The sequence below is a fragment of the Paroedura picta genome, chromosome 12 (assembly GCF_049243985.1).
Source record: "Paroedura picta isolate Pp20150507F chromosome 12, Ppicta_v3.0, whole genome shotgun sequence".
Taxonomy (NCBI): domain Eukaryota; kingdom Metazoa; phylum Chordata; class Lepidosauria; order Squamata; family Gekkonidae; genus Paroedura; species Paroedura picta.
Window position 1 is genome coordinate 23,390,160 of NC_135380.1, and position 12,819 is coordinate 23,402,978.

Here is a 12,819-nt window from a genome sequence, read left to right on the forward strand (position 1 = left end):
CTTCAGCTGTCAAAAATAACACTTGACCATAATCCTGTTGGTCTAGTGGTTAGAGCAGCCTGTCTCAACTTTTCCACCCTTGAGAAACCCCAGGAGTGCTGCAATCGTACAGAATTTGGTTGGGAAGTATAGAAGAAGGAAAAAGAAAGAAGGAAGAAGGAGAAGAAGATTTGGTTCTTATATGCTGCTTTTCTCTACCCGAAGGAGCCTCAAAGTGGCTTACTGTCGCCTTCCCTTTCCTCTCCCCACAACAGACACCCTGTGAGGTGGGTGAGGCTGAGAGAGCCCTGATATCACTGCTCGGTCAGAACAGCTTTATCAGTGCCGTGGCGAGCCCAAGGTCACCCAGCTGGCTGCATGTGGAAGAGCGCAGACTCGAACCCGGCATGCCAGATTAGAAGTCCGCACTCCTAACTTCTACACCAAACTGGCTGTGTACATGTCCATCCAGAGCCCCTCTCCTTCGCACCCCCTCCAGGCCCATTACAGGCCATTTGGGAGGTCTTGATATGACCATATATCACCAGATAAAAAAACAAGATGCATAGTGGCATAAACCATTGTGGACTTGTCCTGTTTTCTCTGGAGCTATATGTTGACAGCAAAAAAAAAAAAAGTGATTTTTTTTAGGGTTGCTGGCTCTGGGTCAGGAAATTCCTGGGATTTGGGGGTGGATTGTGGGGAGAGGAAGGAACTCAACTGGGTACCTTCTCCGAAGCCATTTTCTTTCTATTATATAGCACAGTAAATTCAGCCCATAACCCTCCCCTGGTGGGATCCCAAAATTCACCTGAGAGTCCCATTGCGGTGAGGACTTTAGCTTGCTGTTTCCAATATGAAAAGAAGCTCAGGTGAGGTTAAGATATGAGTAATGGCTTGGATTACCTTTGTGTTGGAGGGCCCATTGGCACTGTGGCCACGGCCCCTGAGGCTCAACGGGAAGAGCGACAGCAGCCAGTATTTGTTCTTAGGTCTCAGTGGAGCACCAACTATCAGCACTTCTAGACCTCATTGAGACAAAGCAGCCAACTCCAATTATTCTTAAGTCTTTTTCCATTTCCAGGGAGAGGGGAGGGATGGTGGCTCTGGGGCACCAGATACCATGGGCCACTTATCCACGGGCTTGCGGCGCCCACTAACAGTGAATTCCTGTCTCTTCCTCCTTTAGTTGCAGAAGCTTGGCCATCTCCTCCCCCTCATGAAGCCGGCCTTTTTGAAGCAGAACCTGCAGAACCTTCAGAAGTACCAAGATGGGAACGAGCAGCAGGAGGCGCTAGCTGAGCTCGACCGGGAGGTGAGAACATTTGGGTGTGTTGCCGAAGTGCTTTTATCAGTGCTATAAACAAGGAGGGCAGAAACATAATGGGCAATAAAGTCCTCCGGAAGTCTGCCCAGCAGGGTGCAGAATTTTGGGATCTGTGTCAGCTGACAAATACGAGCATGCTCTAGAGCAGGGGTAGTCAACCTGTGGTCCTCCAGATGTCCATGGACTACAATTCCCATGAGCCCCTGCCAGCAGGGGCTCATGGGAATTGTAGTCCATGGACATCTGGAGGACCACAGGTTGACTACCCCTGCTCTAGAGGATGTGGAGCCACAGCACCCTTTGAATGCTGTTCTTCACTTTGTCAGATAGATAGGATCCAGGGCATCTTCTAGCCGCGAAAACTAGGGAGGGTCAACTCTTCTACCAATGCTTTGCCCAAAACGGTTTGCATTTCTCCAGGATCTCTGGGGTGGTTGCTGGGACCCACCTGTGAGGGGGCATTACTTTAAACAGCCACGTTGAGATTAAAAGCTCTTTTGCTGAATTAGAGCAATGCATTGACCACTAAATTATAGTGCTGCTTGGTAACTGGATGTTCCCTGCCTTAAAACATCCAGCCTTTCCAGGGCACAGCTCTCAATCTCTAAGGGAAAAGCTGGGGTTGATTTATTGGTTGGCTCCATGACCAAGGTGAAACCCTGTTTTTCCCAGTCTATGTATTTAATTTAAATGTAACCTACTATAGAGCTGATCGAACAGGATATTATTGAACCGATGCACAGAACACTGGCATAGTCCATTGATCTTATATAAGCATATACATGTTATTCCTATTCTACCTAAATTGACATTTAGAAGAAAGGTTAAGTTCCAGGGCTTTGCCAAAGAAGAAGCAGCAGATTTCATTGAATTTCAGACTGGAGCTTCAGAGGTCATAGAGTGTGGTTAGTTTATATAGAAGCTATTCCACTGACCAACACGTGACTTTACTAAACCGTCTTTTATCATGCCCTCTAAAGGCACAATGTAAGACACCTCTGAGCATCCCAAAGAATAATTGTTGCAAACTCTGGTCACTTTGTTCTAGGATTTCTTCTAGGCACAAAGCCATTTATTCGTAAATTATCCTTCAAGGCTAAAACTGTAAAGTTATCTAGGACTGTGGAAAAAAATGCAGGCTGCCCAAGAACCTAAGCACAAATTCTCAGGGCCTGTTGCATCAAAGAGTGGTTTAAAGTTAAAATCCACAACATACCTGTTGAATTCTTGGACACGTTTGACCAGGGGTAGTCAAACTGTGGCCCCCATATGTCCATGGACTAAATTCCCATGAGCCCCTGCCAGCATTCATGGGAATTGTAGTCCATGGACATCTGAAGGGCGGCAATTTGACTACCCCTGCATTTGACAGCCATTTTTGTGTGTTTGGGATGCCTACCGCATGCTTGTATGTGTTACATGTGCACAGGTGCCTGTTACAGTGTATGCATGGGCGAAGTAACCTGCTGTGGGAAAGAAGCATAGTTTGTGTCCAATATCGGCCTTCTTAAACTTCCCCAGGATGTTTTCCAGCCAGAGCAGGGTTGATGGGTAAATATAGATGATCTAACACCAAATTGGAATCCCAAGAAAATTACAATTTCCATCTGCCAACACAATGAAGTAGATTCTGAGTAGGTGCCACATTGGCTAGGGGCCAGCTTCCCATGCAACGATGAAAGCCTTGTGCAGATGCAAATATACTTGGAAGAACTGCTTGTTCCCAATAGTGAGTATATTGTCAGGGGCAGGCATATGGGGTGCTTGACTCGAGAGAAAGCAGCCTTTGAGGGCAAGTTAAATTTGATCTTCAAACCTGTTCTTTGTGAAGGCAGAAGGATCCATATTGAAAACCCTCTAGCCAGCATAAGGAGCCCATACAGGTGCTTATTCACCCTTGTGATGATGGAGAGGGGTGGAAAGATCTCACAGCCTTTGTCAGGCCATTCCATGGCTCTTTATTGTTATGAGACTCTTCACTTGAATCTGATGTTTGCCTGCCTGCCTGCCTGCTGCCAGTTTAGAGCTATTGTGTCCTCCATGGCTAGAGTGAACAATGCTGCCCTTCTTTTAGATCTCTGCAGCCTGCACATTTCCCAAGGCCAGGGTTTTTGATAGCAAGGGTAATATGATAGACATCTTAAAGTATTTGAAGGGCTGTCACATAGAGGATGGGGTAGAGTTGTTCTCTGTTGCCCCAGAGGGATGGACCAGAACCAACAGTATAAAATTCATTCAAAAGAATTTTCAGCTCAACATCTGGAAGACGTTCCTGGCAGTTAGAGCAATTCCTCTAGAACAGGCTTCCTCAGGAGGTGGTGGGTTCTCCTTCCTTGGAAGTTTTTAAGCAGAGGCTAGATAGCCATCTGACAGAAATGCTGATTTGGTGAATTTAGGCAGACTGTAAGTGAGTGGGCAGAAGGAATTGTGTTGGTGCTTGGCTCTTGAGGCCCTTTCTTGCATGCCCGGGGATATGCCCATCGCCACTTCGGGGTTGGGAGGTGAATTTCCTCCAGGCCAGATTGGCCAGGGATTCTCAAGGTTCTTTTTTTTGGGGGGGGGCATCATCTGGGCATAGAATTAGGGTCACTGTGGGTGGGCAGGTAGTTGTAAATTTCCTGCATTCTGTAGGGGTTGGGACTAGATGACCGTGGACTTCCCTTCCAACTTTATGATTCTACAATTCTATGATTCTAAAGCTTTCTCTGTGAATGCGTTTGTTGGGGAATCTTTTGTTGATGGCAGAAAATCCTGGGGAGGGGAGCATGTTAGGGTGATGTAGGTTTTATGAGGTGCTGGTTAAGCCTCGAGATCTTTGCAATTGTTCCTTAGGAAGTTGCCCCAAACTACATTGTGGGGGAAATTAGCGATGGGAGTCAAAGCTGACCTTCAGGGATATTTGTTTGCTGTTACTGATGTTAGACTCTCTGGATAACTTCTGAGGAACCTCAGAAGTTCCCTGCAACAAGTTTGAAATCACTATCTGAGGTGGAACACAGGGGGAGGAATTCAGACATGTCGGAAAGACTTAGTAGCATATATTTCAATATGAACTCCTATAAGTCGGAGCTGTCTTCTTCAGCTATGTGGAGGGGAGATCATACTCTCTGCCTCAACTCCCACCCCTTGTAATCTTCCCCATATGAAGAATTCCCAGTATGATCATCCTTTCACACATCAGAAGAAGTGAACTGTGGCTCATGAAAGCTCATATTGAAAGAAACGTTGTTAGTCTTTAAAGCGTTGCTGGACTTTTATTTTATTTTGCTACGACACAACTTCCTCTTTGTAATAATCAAGGCTAAACATCCCCAACCCTCTTCAGAGGAACTTTCCTTTACGACTTTCAGAATCACTCTTGATTTTCAGATATTCTTCTTGCACTGAGCAGCTCTGGCCTCCATATGTGTGAAGCTGGCTCTGTCATGCGTGACTGCATTAAAGCAAGGCAAATTGTCAGTCATTTAATTAATTACACGTTACTGATTGGGGTGGTTTGGATGTTCCACCTGGCAGATGTAAACAAATAAGGCTACTTGAATATATAAATATTTTGAGGATCAAAAAGGTGGATTTCCTGGAGTGCGTTGGGCAAATATTTTCATTATTTCTAGGCCCCCCTGTAAAATTGCTAATGGAGCTGGTATTTTTTATGCGTGTGGAGGAAGCCTTATGAGTTTCTGTTTTGTTTTGCAAAATGTGCCCTTCCCCCTCCCTCATGTTGGCCTAGCATCATAAAGGGAAACCTCCAATTAGTTTACATAGCTGCCATTAGCTGTTTGGTTGATCATTCTTCTGTCAGAGGTTTCACCAAGTTTGCAGAGAAGGGCCAGGGCACTCTGGGGGGGAGATCTGTCCAGCTGTGAAAGGTTTGTTGTTGAGGGGTTTATTTGTATAGGCTACAAAGGATCTCTTTATTTCCCACTAGCATCAGACGTTTGGAGTGGAGGTCCACGTGGCCTTGGAGCCATGGGATGCTGGTGGGAAGCTTCAAAGGAAGGGGAAAGGAAGGGATCCAAGGAGTCAGAAAAGAGTGTCTCTTTATTGCTAGAGCTTGTTTGCACAAGGAAGGAGGGAAGCGAGTGGTTCTTTAATGTAAGGCTTTGATTACAGGCTCAGAGTTGAGGGCAAATCAGGGGAAAACATTCCAGGCTCTCAGAGCAGAAGATATGAGTAGTCAAGAGGAGTGATGGAAAACAAGCTGCAGCCTTGCGCTGTCACACTCATAGAGCAGGGGTAGTCAAACTGCGGCCCTCCAGATGTCCATGGACTACAATTCCCAGGAGCCCCTGCCAGCGTTCGCTGGCAGGGGCTCCTGGGAATTGTAGTCCATGGACATCTGGAGGGCCACAGTTTGACTACCCCTGTCATAGAGGGTGTGCTTGTGCCTACTGCATGCAAAGGATTGCAGCTTTCAGCAGCATTCCGCACAACTGCTTCGTCAGTGCATGCTGAATTTAATCCATTCTCAGTTGCACGTTTAGCACCAACCAGTTCACTCCTGTGCCTTCTTAAAGAAGGCAATTTGTCCTTGCCACTCTCCCTCCCACGCACTCACACTTTGCAAACTTTACAAGTGTGTGTAATAAATGCTGAGAAACTCTTTATGAAAATGCCTCCCTCCGCCTGAACCTTTCGCTGGCTCCAGTTCTCCTCCTTTAAAAGCAAGAGTCATCTTTGCCTGCTGGAGAGGCTTTTGGCTGTGCAAAGATCCCCAGGCTCAGCGTGTGCCATCAACAGGCAAATCATTCCTCATGTGTAAGTTGTTCCATAACCTCACAGTGAAATGTCAGCAGTTCCACGGCTCAGACTGCAGCAGGCAGGACTATAGCAGCAAGTTTGGATGGAAGGCAAGCAACCAAGGGCAAAGGGGCTACATTGCGGGAGACGGATGTGCAGCTCAGCAATATACACAGCAATGCATATGAACGGCCAAGGTTTTCTAGCTGTGGGCCTCCTAAAGCTCCCTTGTAAATATAAGTGTAGCACCTCCTTCCAAGGCTGTGACTAAACTCTGTTAGCGGTGTGCTTGTTAGGCCTTGTTCGTTTCCCATGCTTGGAGGAGGTCTGAGAATCCAGAGAACCTGAGAGACAGATTATAACAATATGTTAATTGTTGCTTCTTCGTTTTTTAAGCCCTCTGGCGGCAGGCAGAGAGGGGAAATGGCCACCAAATGGAAGTGGGCAGAGAAAACGAAGCCAATGTGGGCAGGACTGGGAAGATCAACATTTTCCCATCCACATGGGTGCCACCCTCGGCGGTGCTGGGATTTATCCCCAAAACATTGCATCACAGCAGGTTTAGGGAAGATCGCAGGAGAGATGGGAAAAACCTAAAGGTGTGGAGAAATATAGGAAGAACTACTTTGCTATTCCATCTAACCCAGTGGTTCTCAACCTTTGGGGATTGAATGACCCTTTCACAGGGGTTGCAGCAGGGCAAGCAGCTTGGCTGGGGGGGGGGGCCATCCGCACAACAGCCTTGCAGGGTAGATCGAGAACGTTCGTCTGTCTAGAACAGTGGAAAAGAATGAGATCGGCATGGTGGGACGAGAGGCAGAGCTGAACTGAGAAACCCTGGAAAAAACCCAATTCATATACAATCATGAACAATGGATCTTCACGCCATTGGTCAGTTTCGGTTTAATTTCCATGAAAGAACACTTGCCTAATTTTATGGTTGGGGGTCGCCACAACATGAGGAACTGTATTAAAGGGTTGCGGCATTAGGAAGATTGAGAACCACTGATCTAACCCATGGGTATGTGACTTCAGTTTAAGACACCGAGATCCTTGAGAATTAGGGTGAGTGGCCGCAAGAGAGAGCACATTCTGTGCTGTAGTACCATAATTGTGGAATGCCCTCCATGCATCCATGTGCCCAACGCCAAGTCTTATAGGCTTTCAGGCCCGGTTCAAGACTTATTCTCCTGAGGAGTCGTGTTAATTTGTTGATTCCCACCTTGTATGTGTGAGTTTTCTGCTTGCTTAGCTTCTTAAAGATGATTTATGAGAAGATGTCATATGGTATTTTTGTGCTACTGTTTTGGAGTACACCGCTGATAACATTCTTACTTTTTTATTGATTGCTTCCTACTACTGTCTCTGCTGGTGTTGTTTTTTAAAGCCCTTTTTGTCGGTCTTTTAGTGCTCTCGCAATAGTGTTTTTTAGTACTGTACGTTATAAACATCTGTTGTAAGTTACTTTGAGAACCATGAATTGGTTGGGGAGTGCAGGAGAAACATGGCTTCAAATACAGGAGGGTGGCTTTGCCTGTTTACATGAATGCAACAAAAAGGGAAACACTGCCAGTTTGATTTGCAGAATTCATACAGATTATGGAATCCAACTTTTCTTGGCACAGAATGTTGATTTTCCATGTGTGTATGTCCGGGGGGGGGGGGGGGGAGGTTGTTTTTAGTATAGAATGTACACAGCACTGACTCCTGAGTGGTTCCAGCCAGATAGCTCCTGTGCTGTTCTTTTTTAGCATTCATCAGCGAAGGGTCTTAGCCTTGGGCACAAAGTAGTAGAGAAAAACGAATGGGGCAAGCAGCTGGGAAGGAAGAGCACTCCCTGGGATTGGTGGCTGTTTTCCAGCCTGGAAAGCTCATCACTTTCTCAGACTTCTGCAGCCACGCTGGCTAAAGTCAAAAGCAGCAGAAGCCCTCAGCCAGCCATGGGCAGGGAGCCAAATGGTGGGGCCCAAGAAGCACAGGTGTGTGTTACCCCTTGTGCGTGGGAGAGGCACACCCATATATCTTGAATGATCTTTCTAGGCTGATACCTAATAGTTGCTGTCACTGAGATCATACCGTTTTGGTGACAAATGCCTAGAGCAGATTTGGACTTTGGTATCAGTTTGCATGGTGGGCAGGCAAGGGGGGAGGAATCAGAGGCAGCCTGCAGAATAGATTCCTGCATAAGATTCTATTACCAACTTTCAGCTTTGGAGTCTTGATGCTAGCTTGGTTACAGCAGAGGCTTTTGCAAAGGAAACTTGTAAAACAATGAAAACATTTCATAAACAGCTGGGACTTCCCTAGAGAGGTTTTCTTGAAAGCAGGTGGGCAAGACTTTTGAAATCTTTGTAGCCAAGAGGGTCTTGTGGAATAAGAATCCCGATGGTTTGCCTATGATACTTGTTGTTGTTAGTTGCGAAGTCATGTCTGACCCATTGCGACCCCGTGGACAATGATCCTTCAGGCCTTCTTGTCCTCTACCATTCCCCAGAATCCATTTAAGCTCGCACCGACTGCTTCAGTGACTCCATCCAGCCTCCTCATTCTCTGTCGTCCCCTTCTTCTTTTGCCCTCAGTCGCTCCCAGCATTAGGCTCTTCTCCAGGGAGTCCTTTCTTCTCATGAGGTGGCCAAAGTATTTGAGTTTCATCTTCAGGATCTGGCCTTCTAAGGAGCAGTCAAGGCTGATCTCCTCTAGGACTGACCGGTTTGTTCGCCTTGCAGTCCAAGGAACTCACAAGAGTCTTCTCTAGCACCAGAGTTCAAAAGCCTCAATTCTTTGATACTCGGCCTTCGTTATGCCTATGATACTGTGCCTCCTCATATGACCAGCAATATGAATAAATTATGTAAAATAAGATATATCATGCACAGTTATTTAATTTAAGCAGTTCAGTAGCTTGAATAATGTTTGTTTCCTTTTCCACGAACTTCCTAGGTGGCATTAGGCAAGTTGTTTTCTCCCCGCCACCCTCCTTTATAGGGTTGGTTGTAAGAGTTCTGTCAATCTAATTTGTATAGCAACCAGAAGTGCTATACAAATGCTGACTGGGAGATGCAGTGGCTTAATGGTAGAGTGCCTGCAAGTCAATCCTGGGTAGGGTTGCCAATCTCCCAGTGGGATGTGGAGCTCTCCTAGAATTACAGCTGATCTCAGGAATGCATAGATCAATTATTTTGGAGAATGGCTGGTTTGGATGGCATTAATACCCCATTGGGGTCCTTCCCTTCTTCAAATCTCCAAGAATTTTCCAACCTAGAGCTGGCAATCCAGATCCCAGGTGTTACCAGTTAAAAGGCATAACCTATCAGTCCTTGGGAAAGACCTTTCTTTGAATGAGATCCTGGACAGCTGCTTCTAGTCAGAAGGCAGTACCAAGCTAGATGGACCAGGATTCTCAGTTTATAATTCTCAGCATCACCAAAGTTCTTAATTTATTGCTGCAAAATAGTACTTGCAGGTATCCAATGTCTGATTTTTGTTAAGCTCAGAGCACCTGCAGCCTCGTCTGTCTGTCAAGGGACAAGCGCTAATCTAGTATTCACAGGTCAAGCACTAATATATGCAGTCTCTGTCCTCCCTCCCCCATTTCTGTTTATTCTTCCAAATAGCTACAGTAATGGGGAATGGCATAGCAGACACCTGAGCATTCTCCACAGGGACACAGCTTTGAAAAAGGAGGAAGAAAGATCCCATTAACCATTAACGGGGGAAACTGTCATTAGGTTGTCCTAGTATCCAGAACAGCTCTTCTTAATAGCCTAAAATTTGCATTAAAAAGCTAAAAGCAGGAGGGAAAGAAAGAAGCTCTCCTGACTGTTTTCTTCAAATGCTATTTGGCTTGCATACAGATGGAGTCAAACCATTTGCAAGCCCCCTTATTGAAAAGGATCGGCACTGGAGCCATTTTTTTGTACAGGCCCTGGTCGTGGCTAGTAGGCTCTGAGTGGGCCATTACAAAATGGCGATTGTAAAGCAAACTCTCTTCTCCAGACTGCTGCTTGGGTTTTATGCCCTTTCTTTGATTGCCCCATACAACTTCTCCAATTTCTTCTGCCAACATCTGTGCTATGCATTAGCCTCTGCTGATTTCTTCTTGACTGATTCAGAAAAGGAGGCCAGCAAAGGGAAGCCAACCACAGTAGATCAATTTTGCTCAGGAGGGAGAGTAACGTCCCTCTGCTTTGGTTTTGTTCTCCTAAAATATCAATAGATTGGACTTCCTCCGATGTTTTCAAATAGCTAATTGTGGGAACCTAGTTGTGGTTAAGTAGTTTCGAGTTCCTAATTGAGAGAGACAAACAAACGGTTCATTTCTTGCTGCTCTTTTGTATAGGAAGTTGCTGGGCCCCAGAGAATTGCCAAGGCTGTTTCTGCCTGGAGCAATTTTGGGAATTGGGTGTGGTGCTTTAATTTCTCTTTGGAGGCAACCTGTGCCATGAGTGGAGATCTTAGTGGTACACAGCTGAACCTGATGGCACTAAGTTCCAGGAGCTTAGCGTATGCCACAGGACACAAAATGCAGTACTGGTAATAGAATTTATCCTGCTGAGAATCTCACCTTTCATTTTGGGAGGAAAAGGCAAGTTTCTAGCCCTAATGACTGAGGTAATCTGTTGGAAAGCACACAGACAGTGTCTTCTGGCATCTCAGAAGACAGTGGAATGGTTTATACATGACATCAGTGCCTGGCATAAATCTTCCTCCTCCCCATCAGAATTTAAACCAGAAGTTAATTGCAAAAAAAGGTAAACAGTACAGAACAAGAGTAGATTTGAGCCCAGATTAGAGCCCTTAGAGTTCAAGAGAACAAAAATAGAGTCCAATAGCACCTTTAAGACCATTTATTCAAGTGCTTTCAAGTGCATGCACTCTTCCTCAAAATGAGCAACCTTCATAACTGTGGAGATATAAGGCAAAAGCAAATTGTGGCAAATTAGTAGACTGTGTCATAATATCCAAATTAAGCCATATGATAATTCTTTGCAAAAACAGCTCATCAGTCGTTTTGAGTTCAGTTGTAGTTCACAAAAACATTGGAGAAATGAAACTGTCTACGTTAGTTATTAATGGCAGACACTTTTCCAGTTGTTGCTGGCCCCATCCGTGGAAACATCCCTGCAAGTAACAAGCTGTGCTGGCAACTATCTTGTCCTGAGACCCTCGAGTTAAATTCAGAATTACATTGCATAGTACTAACATCACATTACAGTCACATTGTCCCAAATTGAATAAATTAGAAAGAAGAGAGGATTGTAAGGAACGTGTTCAAGATGTTCACGGTATAAACTTTTGAGGCTCTCAGAAGGTTATACCCTGAAAAACTTATAGGTGCTATCGGACTCCAACCACACTCTCTTCCTGTAGACTGTCATGGCTGCCCTCTGAAACAATCTACATTACAGCATAAGTCACACAAGATACGCAGTTCAGTAGCTTGGATATTTGCTTAATTTGGATAATTTACACAGGTTGCAGAATCCAGCTTTTTGGGTACATCAGGCAGAGTAGAATAGAAACTAATATTCTGCTTAATGGGAAGAGGTTTTTGCTAGTGCAGGTAGACTATGATATGGAAAGCCTTGAGTTCTTCAGTTGGAAGGAATGCTACAAATGGTGTAGAGCAGGGGTAGTCAAACTGCGGCCCTCCAGATGTCCATGGACTCCAATTCCCAGGAGCCCCTGCCAGCGAATGCTGGGAGGGGCTCCTGGGAATTGGAGTCCATGGACATCTGGAGGGCCGCAGTTTGACTACCCCTGGTGTAGAGGAAGGGATCCCCAGTTCAGGTGCTGGCTGTTCCTGTCTTTGGTAGATAGTAAGAGCCCATGTCACTAAGACTCAGTCAAAGCACTATAGAACAGCCTTGATATGTATTATTGGATGGGGTAGACCTTCCTGTTTTGTTTGCAGAAAGTCCCAGGGTCAACATCTGGCAACTTCATAGAAGGTCCATGTGCTGGGCAAGGATCTTGAAGAACCACTGCCAGCCAAAAAAAGACTGTATTAGAATCGATGGAATGGGGTTACTGTTCAGGGTAGAATGTTGTTGTCCTTTATATTAATAATGATGATGATGAAAGTAATAGTAGTAGTAATAATAGCCACAGTCAGATATTTGACTGGTAGATGGTGTTCTGCAGTTCACGATCTAGCCAAGTTCTTGGGAACTGCACATGTCGCTTTGCAGGATTATTATTTTTTGTTACTACTGTTATGTTATTATTATCATATTATTATTTTAATTGTTATGAATAGGAACCTCCTGAGAAGTAAATTGGCTAAGACAGCTGATTAGAAATATTTTAAATTAGCAGCTACGGGACAACATGAGGCCAGCGTTAAACATTTCTGATTGCAGAGGGAAAGACTGATGTGCGACTGAGCACTATCGGGGGTGCTGCAGCTGCTGGACTCATCCAGGAAACTATTAGGGACAGAGCTGGCAATTTGTAAGTCCCCAGTTTTGACAGCCCAAATGTGCTTCCTTCATCACACCTGTGCCTATGCTGGCAACACAGCCAAAGCTGTGAAATTCACATGGTTGGCTCCTCAAGGGTGGTCTTGTGGCTTTTCCCCCATCACCTTTCTCCAGGATGCTGCTGCTCTTCCAGTTGTGCAGAGTTTTACTGGAAGTTCAAGAAGATGCCAGTTGAGTATGCTCTGAATAGAGTCATAGAATTGGACTGCTCCTCTGTCTTTTTAGGGCCAAACCAGATGTGTACTGGACATTCTGTGTACAGAGCTCCCTGCAAGCTTTAAAACCTTAATT

The 12,819-nt window shown here is 45.3% G+C and overlaps 1 protein-coding gene across 8 annotated transcripts in view; it reads left to right on the forward strand.

Moving 5' to 3' along the window:
* Positions 1-12,819, forward strand: part of FAM178B (family with sequence similarity 178 member B) — a 186,268-nt gene that overhangs the window by 136,675 nt on the left and 36,774 nt on the right. For all 8 annotated transcript variants that reach the window (XM_077306258.1, XM_077306265.1, XM_077306260.1 and 5 more), the window contains one exon: positions 1,169-1,294. In XM_077306258.1, coding sequence (XP_077162373.1) covers positions 1,169-1,294 — 126 coding nt within the window. The remainder of the gene's footprint in view (positions 1-1,168; positions 1,295-12,819) is intronic.